The 16,127-nt window shown below is 44.2% G+C and overlaps 1 protein-coding gene across 7 annotated transcripts in view; it reads right to left on the bottom strand.

The window, feature by feature from the left end:
- Positions 1–15,782, bottom strand: part of ccser1 (coiled-coil serine-rich protein 1) — an 86,267-nt gene extending 70,485 nt beyond the window's left edge. For 6 of the 7 annotated variants that reach the window (XR_004576679.1, XR_004576678.1, XM_034296355.1 and 3 more), the window contains exons 1-4: positions 15,568–15,782; positions 10,148–11,454; positions 7,353–7,376; positions 6,760–6,953 (exon numbers count right to left, since the gene is read on the bottom strand). Coding sequence is in view for 5 of the 7 variants with exons in the window: in XM_034296355.1 (XP_034152246.1) it covers positions 6,760–6,953; positions 7,353–7,376; positions 10,148–11,429 (1,500 nt within the window). In the remaining 2 variants the exon portion in view is untranslated. The remainder of the gene's footprint in view (positions 1–6,759; positions 6,954–7,352; positions 7,377–10,147; positions 11,455–15,567) is intronic. The other variant, XM_034296356.1, reaches the window with a different exon arrangement.
- Positions 15,783–16,127: the final 345 nt, after the last annotated feature.

Below are 16,127 nucleotides of genomic sequence, written 5' to 3'. Positions count from 1 at the left end.
TCTGATTCACACTGGTGTACTCAACTAAACCAAGAAGGGTATCCTGGACAAAGATTAAAACTAGGCTCAGTGGAAAATCTCCACAGAAATAGCATTTTAGTCTTGGAAAGTGCCCCAAAACGTCAAGCTTGTGCCAGCAAAAGAACAGAAACTGCATTAACACAGAGTTCTACGCAAAGCAAAAGACCACTACTAAGGAGGAAATATAGCCATTATGCCCAAATATCATACTCCTCAAATAGTTATTGGAATAAGATGACACTTCTCAAACATTGCTGTTTAATGGCATGCAAGGTATTCATCATTTCAAGGAAAATTAGACTGTTAATGATAACCCCCGGCTGTAGATGAACATTAAAACTGCTTCACTGTGCAAGCGCTGATCACTTCCACAAAGCAATGATATCTGATTAAGTAGATTAATGGACATTAAATATGGACATTAAAAGTGTAGCTCGTTAAATCAAGGACTGATTTCTTCACTGCCACCATCGCGAACATGTTACAGGTGTTCAATTGAGATGATTTAAATGCGCTCACATGCAACCCACGCGAGCCTGCTGATACCGGATCCAACTGCCATCCAAGATTGACCCGATCCGAAGTACAGTATGTCAGAGATGAGGGTTAATCTGATATGAATCATTTCGGATATGTATGATATGATATGCATGTACCAAAATACATCCGAAAGACACAAAAAACCCACTTTAATGCCCCACAGATCCATCAAATTGATTCGACATCCCTGGCAGAAAACGCTAACATCGCAGTGTTTTCATAATGTCAGCCCTAATTTAAACATTGACACGAAAAAGGGAAGGGGTGTCTGTGTGTGGCGGGAAGCGTTCTGTCTTCTGCTAATTTCTTCAATGTTTTTGTTATGTAGCCATTTGCATGAGCACGCACTACCTTACTTATAGACAAATAATTTGTGGATGTCAGAGTAAGCAGGTGATCTATTCTTAACGGTCCTCCAGAGCTGCAGATCTTCCCAAAGTAATTTTTAATTTCTTAACACAGAAAGTCAGCAGTTTTTAATATCTATTGTGATTGTGCTGCACAATATTCAGTTCAATCTCCAATTCCTTTACAGTGGTCCTGCATTTTTGTGACGTATCTCCAGTGGAAACCTGAAAATATTACCTGAAGACTGATGAAACATTGTTGAATTAGGCATATACTATACTATGCATATACTATACTATGCACACATATTTTATATATATACACACACACTACGTTCACTATAATAAGAACTTAAGCTAGACAAAAAGAGACAGGGAGGGGAAGGAGAGCAATGAATGCTGAAAGAACCTGCCCTGAAGCAACTGCAATGCATAGCAAATGTGATTTACGTAAGATATTTATTATATGCCATCAGGGTACTTTCTTCTTTTAATATAGTTTCAGATTACCACCAAAAGCCCGGATACCACGGTCTACCAAGCGTGATCTGACCCGGGTTGACAAGAGAAATACATAATGTTATGTCTGACCCAGTCAGATACCGGATCCCATCTTGTGTAATCGGATTGGGGAATATCCGTGAAGACCTCCAGACAGCAGCAAAGGCGGCCTTTTCAGTAGATCTGCACAACGCTGGTTTAAAGTGCAGACCTGAGACTGAGGCTTTCTAGTGTTGCTTTTTCTATTCGTTTTCTTCAACACATGAAAAATGCTTTTTTCCAGAACACGGACAAGCTTTCCATTGTACCTGGTAGAGTAAGCAGTGAGATTTACAGAATTACGGTATGTGATGATATGGGATTCTTGCACAAAATATTTGGCTACCTCAAACGGGTTAAGATGTCCATAATATAATTTAGATATCGAATAGATATCATGGGAAAGTCTTCACCAGCAAGTGAAAGTCTTCCGCCTATTCGTGTTGAGAAAACCACCATTGTGGATAGTTTGATTTTGTGAAAATTGTTGGTCGCAAACAACTGTGCTTCAAAGAGGAACCCTGGAAAATGTTTAACTTACTAGCTTTTTTTGCATCACATCTACAGTGGGGAGAACAAGTATTTGATACACTGCCGATTTTGCAGGTTTTCCTACTTACAAAGCATGTAGAGGTCTGTAATTTTTATCATTGGTACACTTCAACTGTGAGAGACAGAATCTAAAACTAAAATCAAGAAAATCACATTGTATGATTTTTAAATAACTAATTTGCATTTTATTGCATGACATAAGTATTTGATCACCTACCAACCAGTAAGAATTCCAGCTCTCACAGACCTGTTAGTTTTTCTTTAAGAAGCCCTTCCTGTTCTCCACTCATTACCTGTATTAACTGCATCTGTTTGAACTCTTTACCTGTGTAAAAGACACCTGTCCACACACATTCAAACAGACTCCAACCTCTCCACAATGGCCAAGACCAGAGAGCTGTGTAAGGACATCAGGGATAAAAATGTATACCTGCACAAGGCTGGGATGGGCTACAGGACAACAGGCAAGCAGCTTGGTGAGAAGGCAACAACTGTTGGCGCAATTATTAGAAAATGGAAGAACTTCAAGATGACAGTCAATCTCCCTCAGTCTGGGGCTCAATGCAAGATCTCACCTCGTGGGGCATCAATGATCATGAGGAAGGTGAGGGATCAGCCCAGAACTACACGGCAGGACCCGGTCAATGACCTGAGGAGAGCTGGGACCACAGTCTCAAAGAAAACCATTAGTAACACACTACGCCGTCATGGATTAAAATCCTGCAGCGCACACAAGTCCCCCTGCTCAAGCCAGCGCATGTCCAGGCCCGTCTGAAGTTTGCCAATGAACATCTGGATGTTCCAGAGGAGGACTGGGAGAAGGTCTGATGAGATAAAAATAGAGCTTTTTGGTCTAAACTCCACTCGCCGTGTTTGGAGAAAGGAGGATGAGTACAACCCCAAGAACACCATCCCAACCGTGAAGCATGGAGGTGGAAACATCATTCTTTGGGGATGCTTTTCTGCAAAGGGGAAAGGAAGACTGCACCGTATTGAGGGGAGGATGGATGGGGCCATGTATCGCGAGATCTTGGCCAACAACCCCCTTCCCTCAGTAAGAGCATTGAAGATGGGTCGTGGCTGGGTCTCCCAGCATGACAACGACCCGAAACACACAGCCAGGGCAACTAAGGAGAGGCTCCGTAAGAAGCATCTCAAGGTCCTGGAGTGGCCTAGCCAGTCTCCAGACCTGAACCCAATAGAAAATCTTTGGAGGGAGCTGAAAGTCTGTATTGCCCAGCGACATCCCCGAAACCTGAAGAATCTGGAGAAGGTCTGTATGGAGGAGTGGGCCAAAATCCCTGCTGCAGTGTGTGCAAACCTGGTCAAGAACTACAGGAAATGTATGAGCTCTGTAATTGCAAACAAAGGTTTCTGTACCAAATATTATGTTCTGCTTTTCTGATGTATCAAATACTTATGTCATGCAATAAAATGCAAATTCATTACTTAAAAACCATACAATGTGATTTTCTGGATTTCTGTTTTAGATGGCATCACTCACAGTTGAAGGATACCTATGATAAAAATTACAGACTTCTACATGCTTTGTAAGTGGGAAAACCTGCAAAATCGGCAGTGTATCAAATACTTGTTCTCCCCACTGAATTGCGTTTAACATTTACAATGTGGGTTATACCAAACCTTGAAAGTTGTCTGGGCATAAAGTGATAGTTTCTTTATGCATTGTAATTATTTTTGTTTGACTTCATCAATAGATTACCGATGTAAGAAGCAATTTATTTTCACAATACAAATAATACATTGTCTATATTATTTGTATATTATGTTATCAATTTAAAGTATCAATTGAAATATTTTGCATATTCAATTTATATTTGTATTATTATCCCCAATTTTCTAGGTTTCGGAAATGGTTACCTGCAGTAAGGCCATCTTTAATGCTGAGCTCTGTTATGAACAAAGATCATGCTGAGGGACGTGGGCTTCGTCAACGTTAGTGGAACCCCTTCACCAATATTCTATTATTCACAGGATGTGTCGTCTTCAGCAAATATTTGAACTTTCTAATCAGTGACTACATGGATGACTCTCCAAGACTTCCAGGTCCCATGACGTTTGACTCTCCAAGACTTCCAGGTCCCATGACGTTTGACTCTCCAAGACTTCCAGGTCCCATGACGTTTGCAAAGCAGAGCTCAGTATCATGCATAAGGGGCCAGGAAGGTGGGGATTTTTTTTATATGGTGTCTGCACATATAATAAAAAGATTAGCCCCTTTAACAACAGAAAATGAAGCATCAATTCAGGTCATATTTGTAATACTCGTAAACACAAAGTCAGCGTGCAAACAAGGTTATCCGCATTGTTTGAAGTTTTCTGGCTTTTGGATAATTTCCATGTGCCAAGACCAGATCCGTCACATCCACCTGACCTGGTACGTCCACCTGACCAGACACGTCCACCTGATTTGTCACATCTGCAATTTCAATTAAATGTCTTTGTGAAAACCATATATAGAGCCGAGAATTAAGTGGAAAAATTGTCCAACTTCAGGTTTGCATTCGGGTCATCTAAATGACCTATCATACATGCACCTCATCGCACACAGGTTAAGTTGGTCTGCCGAAAACGCGCCGCTGACAAGGCAGGCGCTCATCGTTTCTTTATCCAGATTGTAGAAAATCTGCGCAAACATCTATCGCCAACCTGGGTTCAGAATGATTCAGTGTCCTGTATCAGCATGGTTGCTGAGTGCAGCGTAGTCACAACACAAAGTGAGCAAGTGGGTGTAGGGCGGAGGGGGGTGCTGGTGAATACCCCCCAGCTAAGACACTGCCTCTGCATCGTCCTTAACTGCTCAGGAAACTACTCAAAAGACGACAGAAAAACACTCCAGAGTCTCACTGGAGCTCCGTTCGTCACACTGGAGAGGGCTTCCTGTAATTCCCACAAAGTTAAAAAGAGACCGGCAAAGAATGGAGACTTAACTGGCAACACGCTCCTACGGCCAGACTCATTGATTTCCCTCAAGAGCACTCAGGGGGAAACTCCAAGCCCAGACTGGAGAGACTTACATTTCATCAATAGCCGCTTCAGTCACACGCGCACAGCATTTCACAGGCTGTCCTTCCTAAGCACCGAAGATGAGCCACCTCAAAAATGTCAAAACAGGTCTCAGTGCGAGGCCTAACTATGTGGTGTGCTTTTGGAATTAGCAATTCGACTGTGCACAAGCGCCAGTCTATGCAGGGATGCGGACTGCGGTGTTCAGACAGGAAGGCGGGTTCAGGGAAAGCTCAGGAAGACCAATTGGCCAGTAAGGTGTGTACATGTTTAGGAGAGGTAGATGTGTGTAGGCTGACCCACGTGTGAACAGGACGATAAAGGAGAGGAAATATATTGGGGTGGCAGTTTATGCAGGGATGTACATTTCAGTGGCCAGACAGGAAAGGGGAAGCATTTGCTTTAAGTGACAAGCAGCAAGCACCTGGGCAATGGCACTGATCTGCAACACCGTTTAAGGATTAGTCTGTTTAATTTAGGGCAGTGCTGTTATCCCCGTGCAAGAGAGTAATCCAGGAGGATGGGCCCATGGACTAAGCCATTTAGTCTGGAACACTAGCTGGGAGCCACCAGCACTGCCATGAAGTCCAGTCCTCTAGTGCAGAAATCTACCAGGCCGTCCTATCCTCTAGTGCAGAAATCTACCAGGCCGTCCTATCCTCTAGTGCAGAAATCCACCAGATCGTCCTGTCATCTAGTGCAGAAATCCACCAGGTCGTCCACTAGTGCAGAAATACACCAGGCTGCCCTGTCCTGTACATCGCTTTACTCTAATGGTGTGTTTAAGTGTAGCATTGTGTATTGATGTACTGAAGTTTATAAATCGGGTGCTTCGAATCCTGAATGATGATTGGCTGATAGCCATGGTATATGAGACCATATACCACATCACATCACCTTTCACTGCACTAACTGCATAGGTAACTGATTTTTAAAAGCAATAAGGTTTCTGAGGGGTTTGTAGTATATTGGCCGTATCGTGCCTTACTGCTTAACTAGTGCATTGAAGGGTAGTGTGTTACGCCCGATTTCCAGTAAATGCTTCAAACTCGTTGCGTTGCGCCGGAAGTCATTCATTGTCAATTTAAGCATTCCGAAAAGGTACAATTCCAATGCGATGCTGCATTGCGGTGCGTTTACTGTAATGCATAGGTTCAATGTTTTCAACTCATGTGGTACAACAGAAGTTCAAGTTCCCAATGAAACTAGTGGTAGATAGAGTGACCATAGCCAACTAGACATTGGGCAGGCAAAATTTGACAATATGCTAAATAAAATAATTACCAACTCAAAAACGTATGAAGTAGATTAGCTTTGTATCAAACTACTGTGCAATGCTAACCATACTACTCTAGCTTTGCTGAATCACCAGCACCAATTTTCCACAGCTAATTATAGTATCACATTCAACTGCACAGATATCCCAACTGTAGCAGCAATCCTGCTCCAGGCGTCATTTTTGCCATTGATGTCCTGGTAGCAATAGGCACTTTGGTCATATAGAGCAGGTTCTCTATACAACCAAAGTGTGTTCCCGTCTGCAAAAATAATCTTGTCCTTCATGCTTCCAACCATATTGCCATGCGAAAGCATATGTGCCTCAAGTAGGAATAAAAAATGCGCAGGACATCTGACGAAAATAAAGTATGCCGAATATTGACGCATTTGGTGGACATCGGGCGTTAAAGTGTGGTGCAGTGTATTAAAGTGTTGCGAGGCGTAGTGTCCCTACCAGGCTTCCCAGCTTGGAAGACGACGAGTTGTTCCTCTTTTTGATCAGCGGGTTACCGTCCGTGGGGCAATGGGGCTCTTTCAGGTTGAGGTGGAGTCCCCTCGGCCCACCCGCCCCCTCCGAGGACGAGCGTAGCCGGCGCTCCATGCGCATCACCTCGTGGTACGGACTGGCGCTGCTGCTGCACATGGACACTGTGGAGGGCGGAGCACAGAGACCCCGCAGCACAACGTAAATCACTCCCGCTTGGGACAAGGAGCCGGGCAGCAACAGAGGTAAGCAGAGAGACAGCAAGTCTGTCCAATGCCACACGGACAAACAACAAGCACGCACACAGACTACATGTTAGAACGAAAACTTCAAAACAAGCAAACAGACAGTAACGCAAGCCGGGAAGCCATCCAGTGTTTTGCAGCAACAGCTTCACTCGTTTTAAGGAAACCAAATTGTTTTAGGTGAGGTATACTCTAATGTAAAAGCATTTTATTCCAGTATAGTGAGGGAATGGGGTTACTTTTACTCATTTGCTGATTTTGGGTTATAGATCTATCACTGAGCACAGGTGTAATTTAAGTGTAAGTATAACTACTTACGTGTTATCACCAATACAAAGTAGCCTAAGCAACAGACAAGACAAAAATAGGCTCAGATCAAAAATGAACAACAAAAGTGAATAATTATGGACAGCCTAACAGAAGCGGTTATCCAGGGCTTTGTCTCGTTCTCAAGGTTCTCACTAAGTCAGTAATCTGCCACACGTTTCTCTTCGATAAGCTTCAATCAGATATGCTTTCAGTTCGCTCGAACGTTGGCTATGTACAAGAACAGGCCGTGCTGGACAACGTTCTTGAACAAACATGTAAGTAAGTTAGCTCCCTTTTGGTGGGTCTGGTCTGAAGCAAAGACAGAGCGGTAAATAACCCAGAACACAGACTCTACAACTGTACACACCTACAGTGCCAGTAAAATGTGTTTGCCACCTTGAAGCGTTTCACATTGTTGTGCCTCAGACTTGCAAAGCGACATAATAATGATTTTAAACCACGTATAAAACACCACACTCCAACATTTGAAGAGGATTTATTTTTATACATTATTGTGAAACAATGTGACTGTGCAGACTAAGTATTGGCACAGTGATAGAATTTCAGTTGTTTCGGGTCTAAAATCGTTGGAAATTAAGTGACAAAATGACCATGGGGTATTTTCATCCATATCAACAATTTGAATAAATAAACATTTTGTACGTAGTCCCCCAATTGAAGGGTACCAAAAGACAATTAGCTTCACATATGTCTCTAATAAGGCAGGTGTGTTTGTCTGCATCATTAGTGCGTGTTCAACCGAGATGCCAATGTCTATTCTTGATAGCAGACAGAACCAGGACCAAAGAGGTGTCAGTGGAAATCAAGTTGGCCATCATGACGCAGATGAATCTAAATAAATTGATTAGGGACATAGCCAAAACAAAATCAACCGTTTGGCACATTAAAAACGACGACTAAAGCTCAGCGACGCTTAGCTCAGCAACTGTATATTTCCCGCAAGACTAAGGAAGACCTCTACAATGGATGACCAAATAATCTTCATAATGAGGAAAAAACTACTAAGAACTGGCAAGTCAGGAACACCCCCCAGGAGGTTGGCATGGATGTGTCAGCCACAACGATCTGCAGATTACTGCGCCAGCCAAACTACAGAGACTGGACCGCAAGATGCAAAAAACACCAGTTAGCCTCAAAAACAGGATGGCCTAAAAAATCCCAGAGCCTGCAGAGTTCGGGAAAAGGGTATTGCGGACAGATGAGAAGAACAGGAACATATACGGGGGTGATGGAAACAGGAAAGTGCGGACAAAAAAAGGGAACTGGCGTATCAACATATCCATGAAGTAAGGTGGAGGGGGTGCTTTGTTCTGGGAACGTATGGCTGCCACTGGAACTGGCCAAATGTCATTTAATTGATGACGTATGTCCTGGCAGCAGCAGTAGGGTGAAAGCTGAATTGTACAGAATCATCTTGTCTGCCCAACCAAGTTCCTCAAAACTCCCTTGACCTCACTACATCTTGCCACAGAAAAATGATCCCATGCATTCGGCTAAAAGCAACAAAGGACTTTCTTTTTTATGCGAATGTCCTTGACTGGCGAAGTCATTCACCCGATCTAAATTAAATTGAGCACGCATTTTACTTGCTGTAGACTGAGGGCAGAAATGCATGGAAACAAACAGGAAGTGAAGACGGCTACAGATCAGTACAGGCAGAACATCACTGGGGAAGTCTCCTGTCTGGGTTGTGGGTTTCATTATGTTTAATCATAGTATCCATCCCTCCCTCCCAGGAGGCCTTTCACATCTACCCAGAGTGGTATTGTAAATAAGGACTTGCTCTTAATTGACTTGTCTGGTAAAACAGGTTAAAACAATAACATCCAAGGCCACAGAAATCTTTTCATTACCCATCTCCCTGGACTGTGTCTTTCCATATCAGGTCTTTTGCAAGAGGTCAAGTGTTAAACACCCGACAGAGGAAACGTACAGAAACATCCAGATGTATCCTGAAATGAAATCAATTAACTTTTGATTTTGAAGGAAATTGGTTACACCTGAGCTCATTTAGGACGACAACAGAGATGGATAACAACAGACTTTTCCAGTTAGAATATTTAAGTTTGGCATTTAAGTTTTAAATACGTAATTGAATTAAAGAACAAAAATAATTAAACAAATGTGTGGAGTATGGTTGTAGGTACGTGGTAGTCCTCATTTAAAAATGCACGACACACTGTGGCACTAACACAACAAAATGTAAAATAGTCAGGGGGGTGCAGACCTTCTGTAGGCGCAGAGACTTTTTGAACTTGTCATTCAGTACAACAAAAGATCTGTTCGACAAAACAACCCAGAGCGGAAAACGATTCCCTGAAAGCTCAGCTCGGGTTGGACAGGATTGGGGTTGGAGTGAATACCTACAGGACAATGGTTCTTCTGGAACAGGGCCAAACTAAAACCTACCTTGCCTAAGGAAACTGCAGCTTATTAATACAGGCTACCTACCATTCTTATGAAGGGCATCCCACTGTAGTAAATTCCAGCACATAGAACTAAAACAGTGCTGCCCAACACTCTACTCAGACAATCTGACTGTAACTCCTGATTCACTCATTGCCCACCAACGAGCATTTCAAGCATAACCTTCATCTACACTGTAAAGTTCAACAAAGGAACAGGATGCAACGTGTATACACACGGGTCGAAACACCTACAAATCAACTTACAAGGAGCTTACAACAAAAACAACGTCCCCCTCTCTGGTCTATAAACGAAACGATCACGCTGAGGCTGATCAGCGCCGTGCGTGTTAATGTATCGACTCATTCAGTTGTTACCTGTGTGGGGTTTCCGCAGCCGGCACGGCCTGGGCTCATGTCTCCCACAGTAGGCTCCTTTCCCCAGCTCCTGGAGGAGCAGTGCGTTCCTGGACCTCCTCTCAGACTGCTCCGGATTGGAATGGTAGCCTTTACCACGCACCGGACCCGCCTCGCTCTCACTGGTTTCAGTCAGGTCTGGTCCGGCGTCCTCCCCCTCCGCCGCCACCACCGCCACCACCGCTACCGCCGTCGCCGCTTCATCCTCATCCTTAACCTCGTCCTTCTCTTCCTGCAATTGTTGTTTTTGTGTTTCTGGTGTTGCAGCTGCTGCCGGCTCTGGGACAGGAAGAGGGATCGCAGTCTCACACTCGGTGGTGTTAGTTATGCTGGTGTCCGGCAGTAGGGGCTTGTCCGTGGCCGCCTGGGCTGGAGTGAAGAACACCTGGGAGGTGGAGACGACGTGCCGGAAGTCTTCCAGGGGCGCGGCCGGGACCGGGCTGGGCAGCGCCTCCACCTCGGACACCGAGTCCTCCGTGATCGGGACGTTGAACTCGGAGGGGGTGAGGGCGGCGGTGCGGTCGTCCGACAGGATGGGCGACTGCAGGGAGCTCTCCCCCAGCAGCTCTCCCGGCCACGAGCCCGGGGTGCCGCCGGACGTCGGGGGCTCCACGCTGACCTCCGGCGCCAGGCACTGCTCCGGGTCCTTGGAGAGACGGTGGTGCGAAGAGAAGGACTTGGGAAGCAGCGGTTTCCTCTGCCTGGACGTACGCTTGCTGCCTGCGCTGTAGTCGTCCATGAACCCGGAGTCGTCGCCCTCGTTGCTGTAGCCTGAGCTGATGCAGTTGATGAACACGTTCCGGTTGGCCGCGGACGCCGCCTTCTCGAAATCCCCAGTCTGCGAGCGGGAGATCTTCTTCTGCCGGTGGCCCCCGAAACCGAATGAGTGGCGTGTCTTGGCCCGTGGCGGCGCGGCGTTGTCACCAAGCGAGCCCGGTGGAGGATCGTCTTGGCCACCGTCGCCACCGCCCTGGACCGGGTCCGCCGGGGGCGTCTGGACTCGGGGCGGCGCGCTGTTCCTCTTGCTGCTGAAGCTGATGGAGGGCGTGCGGAACAGGCTCCGCCTCTTGCCCGTGCTGCTGCTGCTGGAGTTGGTGCTGGAGGGGGACGAGGTGTGGACGCCATTCCCCACGCCCCCGGAGGACGGGGAAGACGGCAGGGAGTCCTGCCTCTTGCTGGCGCTCCGCCTGAAGATGGGCAGTCTGGAGACGAGCGTGGAGCGCCGTGAGCCCGAGTCGCCCATCGAGGTGCCGCAGCGGTCGGTCGCGCTGCAACAGAAAACAGAACGCAGTCAGCAAGGTTCAGTGGCCTAAGCAGCTGCCCCCGGCGCACGTGCACTGCCGCAGCGCGGGTTCAAATCCAGCCCACTGCCCTTTTCTGTCCAATGAAGCATTAAAACAACAGACATTTTTTATAATACACCAGGAACCGAAACACCATAGATCTGGAGGCACACTGCCCAGTCAGTTTTCCAAAAGGTGAATACGGAACAGGTCTTTTGGGGAGATTAACCACACAGTACTGCTGCAAACAAAGACCCTGCACACTGTACGCTGCCCTCATCCTAAGAACTGAAACATGAAACCACACGGGTTCAGCTAATGTGGAGGGACTAGCTAGTTTCTGCCTGAGGGCCGGAGCCAATAAGAGTGAAGTTCATTGGGAGGGGTCCACATCGTAACTTTGAACGCCAACGCTAGTTCGCAAACTAGATCCCTCCATACAGACACCCCACCAATATGTAAAGCTCCTTCATTCATGAACGTAAAATGTATTTATGAACCTTTGGACTGCCAGTGTATTGTTACATCCTGCTCAGTTTAACATTAAACAAGTATTTATTTATAGAAAGATTATTGTTGGCGTACTTTTAAAGCCTTTACGTAACCAAGGCGAAAGCCAGTCTTGTCTTGAGCCTTGGCACTTGTGCTTCAGCCGATTGTAAAGCTGAAAGGTGAGACACTCTCCAGAGTCTGTTTGAACAAAGGCCGGACCCGGATCTCCTATACGGGCTGCCTCGTGTTTTCCTCTATGGCGGTTCTGTATAAGCCTAAACATTGGATCAGAATATGCCCTCATGTAAAAACAAACTACAGCCACAGACGTTTTGTAAAGATTAAGAGGTTTCGGTGATGTGTGATGAATGCTTTTTAATCAGGACCTAGTTACATCTCTTTATGAGGTTCTTTACAGCATTATTTAGTTCCTCGTTGCAAAAAGGATGCATGTTTTTCGTTTCTGTTTATTCTGTACAGGCTTCCTCATTTCTACTCTCCTTCAGGTTATTACTGTGCATTAACTACAATGCTTGGATCTATCTAGAGATTAGCTAAATAATTGTTACTGCTATTATTTCACAGTGACTACATTAAACTATATTTGCCTTGCACTTACAAAAGAGATTGAATTGCTTTTTTGAATAAATGTCTACATAGAAAAAAAATTATCCAAACATGGCATATCGCTTGAGTAGCTCAAGTTGCTGCACACATTTCAACAACTTCTTGGTTAAACGTAATTGACTATTTTGACATCCCAAACCAGAAGGGGCAGAGAGTGACTGATTATCAATCGTCTGACATTTTACATTCCAGCAAACATCCTTATCGTAAAGCACAGAGACCGACAACCTCTAATGTGTCACTGATTCACAAGTGTGGCAAGGCCCCAAAGAAAAGCTTTCACCCAAGGACTGCAGGTCTGTTTTAGTTCTGAGTTATAGAACAGACCACAGCAATGTCTAATGAGCCTGCCTATCCAAGACCCAACACCACCCTGGGTATCGCCAGCACCCTAAAGTCCACTTCAACACAAGTTAGAGGTAAATAACCTTGTCTACAAAAAACAAAAGCTACAGGACTTTGATAGTATCTGCCTAATGTATTTTATTTCAAATGTAATTAGCCACCTAACAAACAATGTTAATATACCACACAAGCCCTTCATACCGCTGCATGCATACGCAATTTCAACATCAGCATGCTTAAAGCAGACACAGAGAAAAACTGAAAGAGCCTGTCCTGAACCAACTGCAATGCTTTGCAAAAGCAAGCAAGTTTATTTATAAAGCACAATTCATACATCGAAGCAATTCAATGTGCTTTACAAAGAAATATATATGAAAGTACAATAACATAAAAGCAAATACTGAAATGAAAACATCAAAGCAAATGAATGTCATAATAATAATAAATACAATAAGAAAACATATAAAGATAAAAAATGGGATAAAAACATAGGAAGCTATAAGGCTAAACAGTGTGGTTAAGTTTAAGTGCTCAGTCATAGGCACGTGAGAAGAGAAGTGTTTTTAACCTGGATTTAAAAATATATACGTTTGGGGCACATCTAAGATCTTCTGGTAGTTTATTCCAGTTTTGTACAGCATAAGTGCTGAACGCAGCTTCTCCATGTTTAGTTTGGACTCTGGACTCTACTAGCTGACCTGTGTTCATGGATCTAAGAGCCCTGCTCGGTTTATATTCTGTAAACATATCAGAAATGTATTCGGGTCCTAAACCATTCAGAGATTTAGAAACTAAAAGCACCACTTCGAAATCTATTCTGTAACTGACTGGAAGCCAATGCAAAGATTTAAGAACAGGAGTGATGTGCTCTGTTCTCTTGGTCCTGGTTAACATTCTAGCAGCAGCATTCTGAATGAACTGCGGTTGTTTTACAGCCTTTTTCTGGAGTCCAGTTAAGAGGCCATTACAGTAGTCAACCCTTCTAGAGATAAAAGCATGGATGTGCTTCTCTTGGTCTTTTTGGGAAACCAAGCCTTTGATTCTGGCTATATTTTTTAGATGATAGAAGGCTGTTTTGGTGACCGCTTTGATATGACTGTTAAGTGTGAGTTCTGAGTCTATCAAAACACCAAGATTACGCATTTGGTCCCTGGTTTTAAGGGCCCGAGAATCCAGCTCTTTACTAATACTTGATCTTTTATTTTTGTTACCAAACACAATAATATCAGTTTTATCTTGGTTCAATTGTGGACAAAAGCAATATACACCGCACATTTATTAAATCATTTGGATATTTTTCCATTAAATACTATTTCACATTATCGCACAGACCCAAGATCCGTGGCCACTGAGCGTGTCTCAAACCAAGATCTGAAGGTCTAAAACACAATGTCAAATCTGACTGGGTCGTATAAAGCAACGGACTTCGGGTTATTGGAATTATGTATAGCTGTGAAGAACTCTATTCCATATTCCCTAAATAGTAACTTTTTTATTTTTTCTCTGAAGGGGAATAGGGTCCCACTTGGGATGGAGCCATGACCAGTCCATTCAGCCCCTATCCAGATGGCTTGATATGCTGCTTCTTTGTGGCCCAGGTCCGACCAGTTATGCAACGTATTGCCTTTCAAACATCTTAGCCCAGCTCACGATTCATTACTCACAGGGCTATATAGTTCTTCCCTTCTTTGAAGAACACAGTTATGTAAAAGGCTGTGCCCGCGATGGGTGTAGCCTGAATAACAACAACTTACACGCAACAACAATAAAGAATCAATTAGAAACAACCGCTTTGTCCTCATGGAATGCATGAGATGCGTCATCTAAACTACAATACTAATTAGGAACATCATCTCAATTCCTACTTTTCAAAAGCAATGCAATCCGGTGCTTGTTTAGATAGGTAAAGTAAGCTGCTTCAGTTCCTGGGGCTGAGCGGCTGGGGAAAGGATTTGTATGACAGAAACGACCCGAGATCCAAACCCCGCCCTCTACCGATCAGGTACTAAAGCAGGTAGCTACGTTATATATCCTTGAAAACTAAATCCCTTCCATAGAAAGCCAATGAGACGCTATGACTTGTAGGCTAACTGGCTTGCCAGTTGTTGTATGGCCACTGCCAAGTGAATTAACGACTTTAGCCTAAGCGACTACAGTAGGTAGTTACATTACTGTACATGTACTATACTTTATGGTTGTCTTGATAACTACTGTAGATGTAAATATTCATGAACGTCAGTTATGGAATTGTCGCCTATCCAGATACAGCTTTATAAATGGCTAACTACGTTAGCTTTAATCTCTGCATAGCAGGCTACAATACTACAGTACTGTAACTGTACAGAGTAGCTAGATCTGTGAAACATCAACATGTCGAATCTCTGCATGCTAATATCCTGTCATGATCTGAATGTAATTCATTGCAACCATTAAGACATGCCATAGTCTGGGCAGATATTCAGAACAAATACTGCCAAAATAGTAAGAACAAAGCAACAGACTGAATGAAACAATAACTGTTCGTTGTTTTAGCTGACAAGCAAGGTGCATGTGTAAGCGCTCCAGCCCCGGTGAAGACGCCGCAGCTAGCAAGCTAGCTAGCTAGCTACCAAATACAACCGAGATTTTTTCTACCTTCAGATGAATTCCAACGTTCAGTCCGCTCCTTCAAGTGACGAGAATCCAAGTCAACCTCTAGCAATTAAATATTGAGGTAACCATGGCGTGCAACCACGTAAAAATTTACAAAAACAAGAAAATTATCAATAATCTATCGTACAAATGCACCTCAATGACGTGGAATCTCTTCCTTCCTCTCTTCCGTATTTTCACGAGCGTGGATGACGTGCTCCTCACACCTCCTGCCCTGGCGACTAGCAGCATCCTCACGGAACAGGTGATGCTGCTGGTCCAATGGGTGGTCTGGTGATGCTGGCAAGCAACAATCGTCTATGGCCAGTAAAAAAAAAAAATCTAATTATCAAAAGCACTGATGGCGAATTTGACCTTGCGAAATTTTCAAAGTGCAAGAATATACAAAACGGTGTGTAGGGCTATATCAGAAAAATACATTGAAAGGATGTTAAATCTTATTTTACATTTTGTTACTTATGGATCTTGTACCATGATTGCAGGAGGGCCTGGAAGGACTATCCATGGGCGCAGACAGAAGTATCTGTAAAGATTATGTATGG

This window comes from Esox lucius, chromosome 13 (genome assembly GCF_011004845.1).
Source record: "Esox lucius isolate fEsoLuc1 chromosome 13, fEsoLuc1.pri, whole genome shotgun sequence".
Classification (NCBI taxonomy): domain Eukaryota; kingdom Metazoa; phylum Chordata; class Actinopteri; order Esociformes; family Esocidae; genus Esox; species Esox lucius.
Note: the sequence above shows the minus strand (reverse complement) of the source record. Positions and strands in the feature narration are given on the sequence as shown.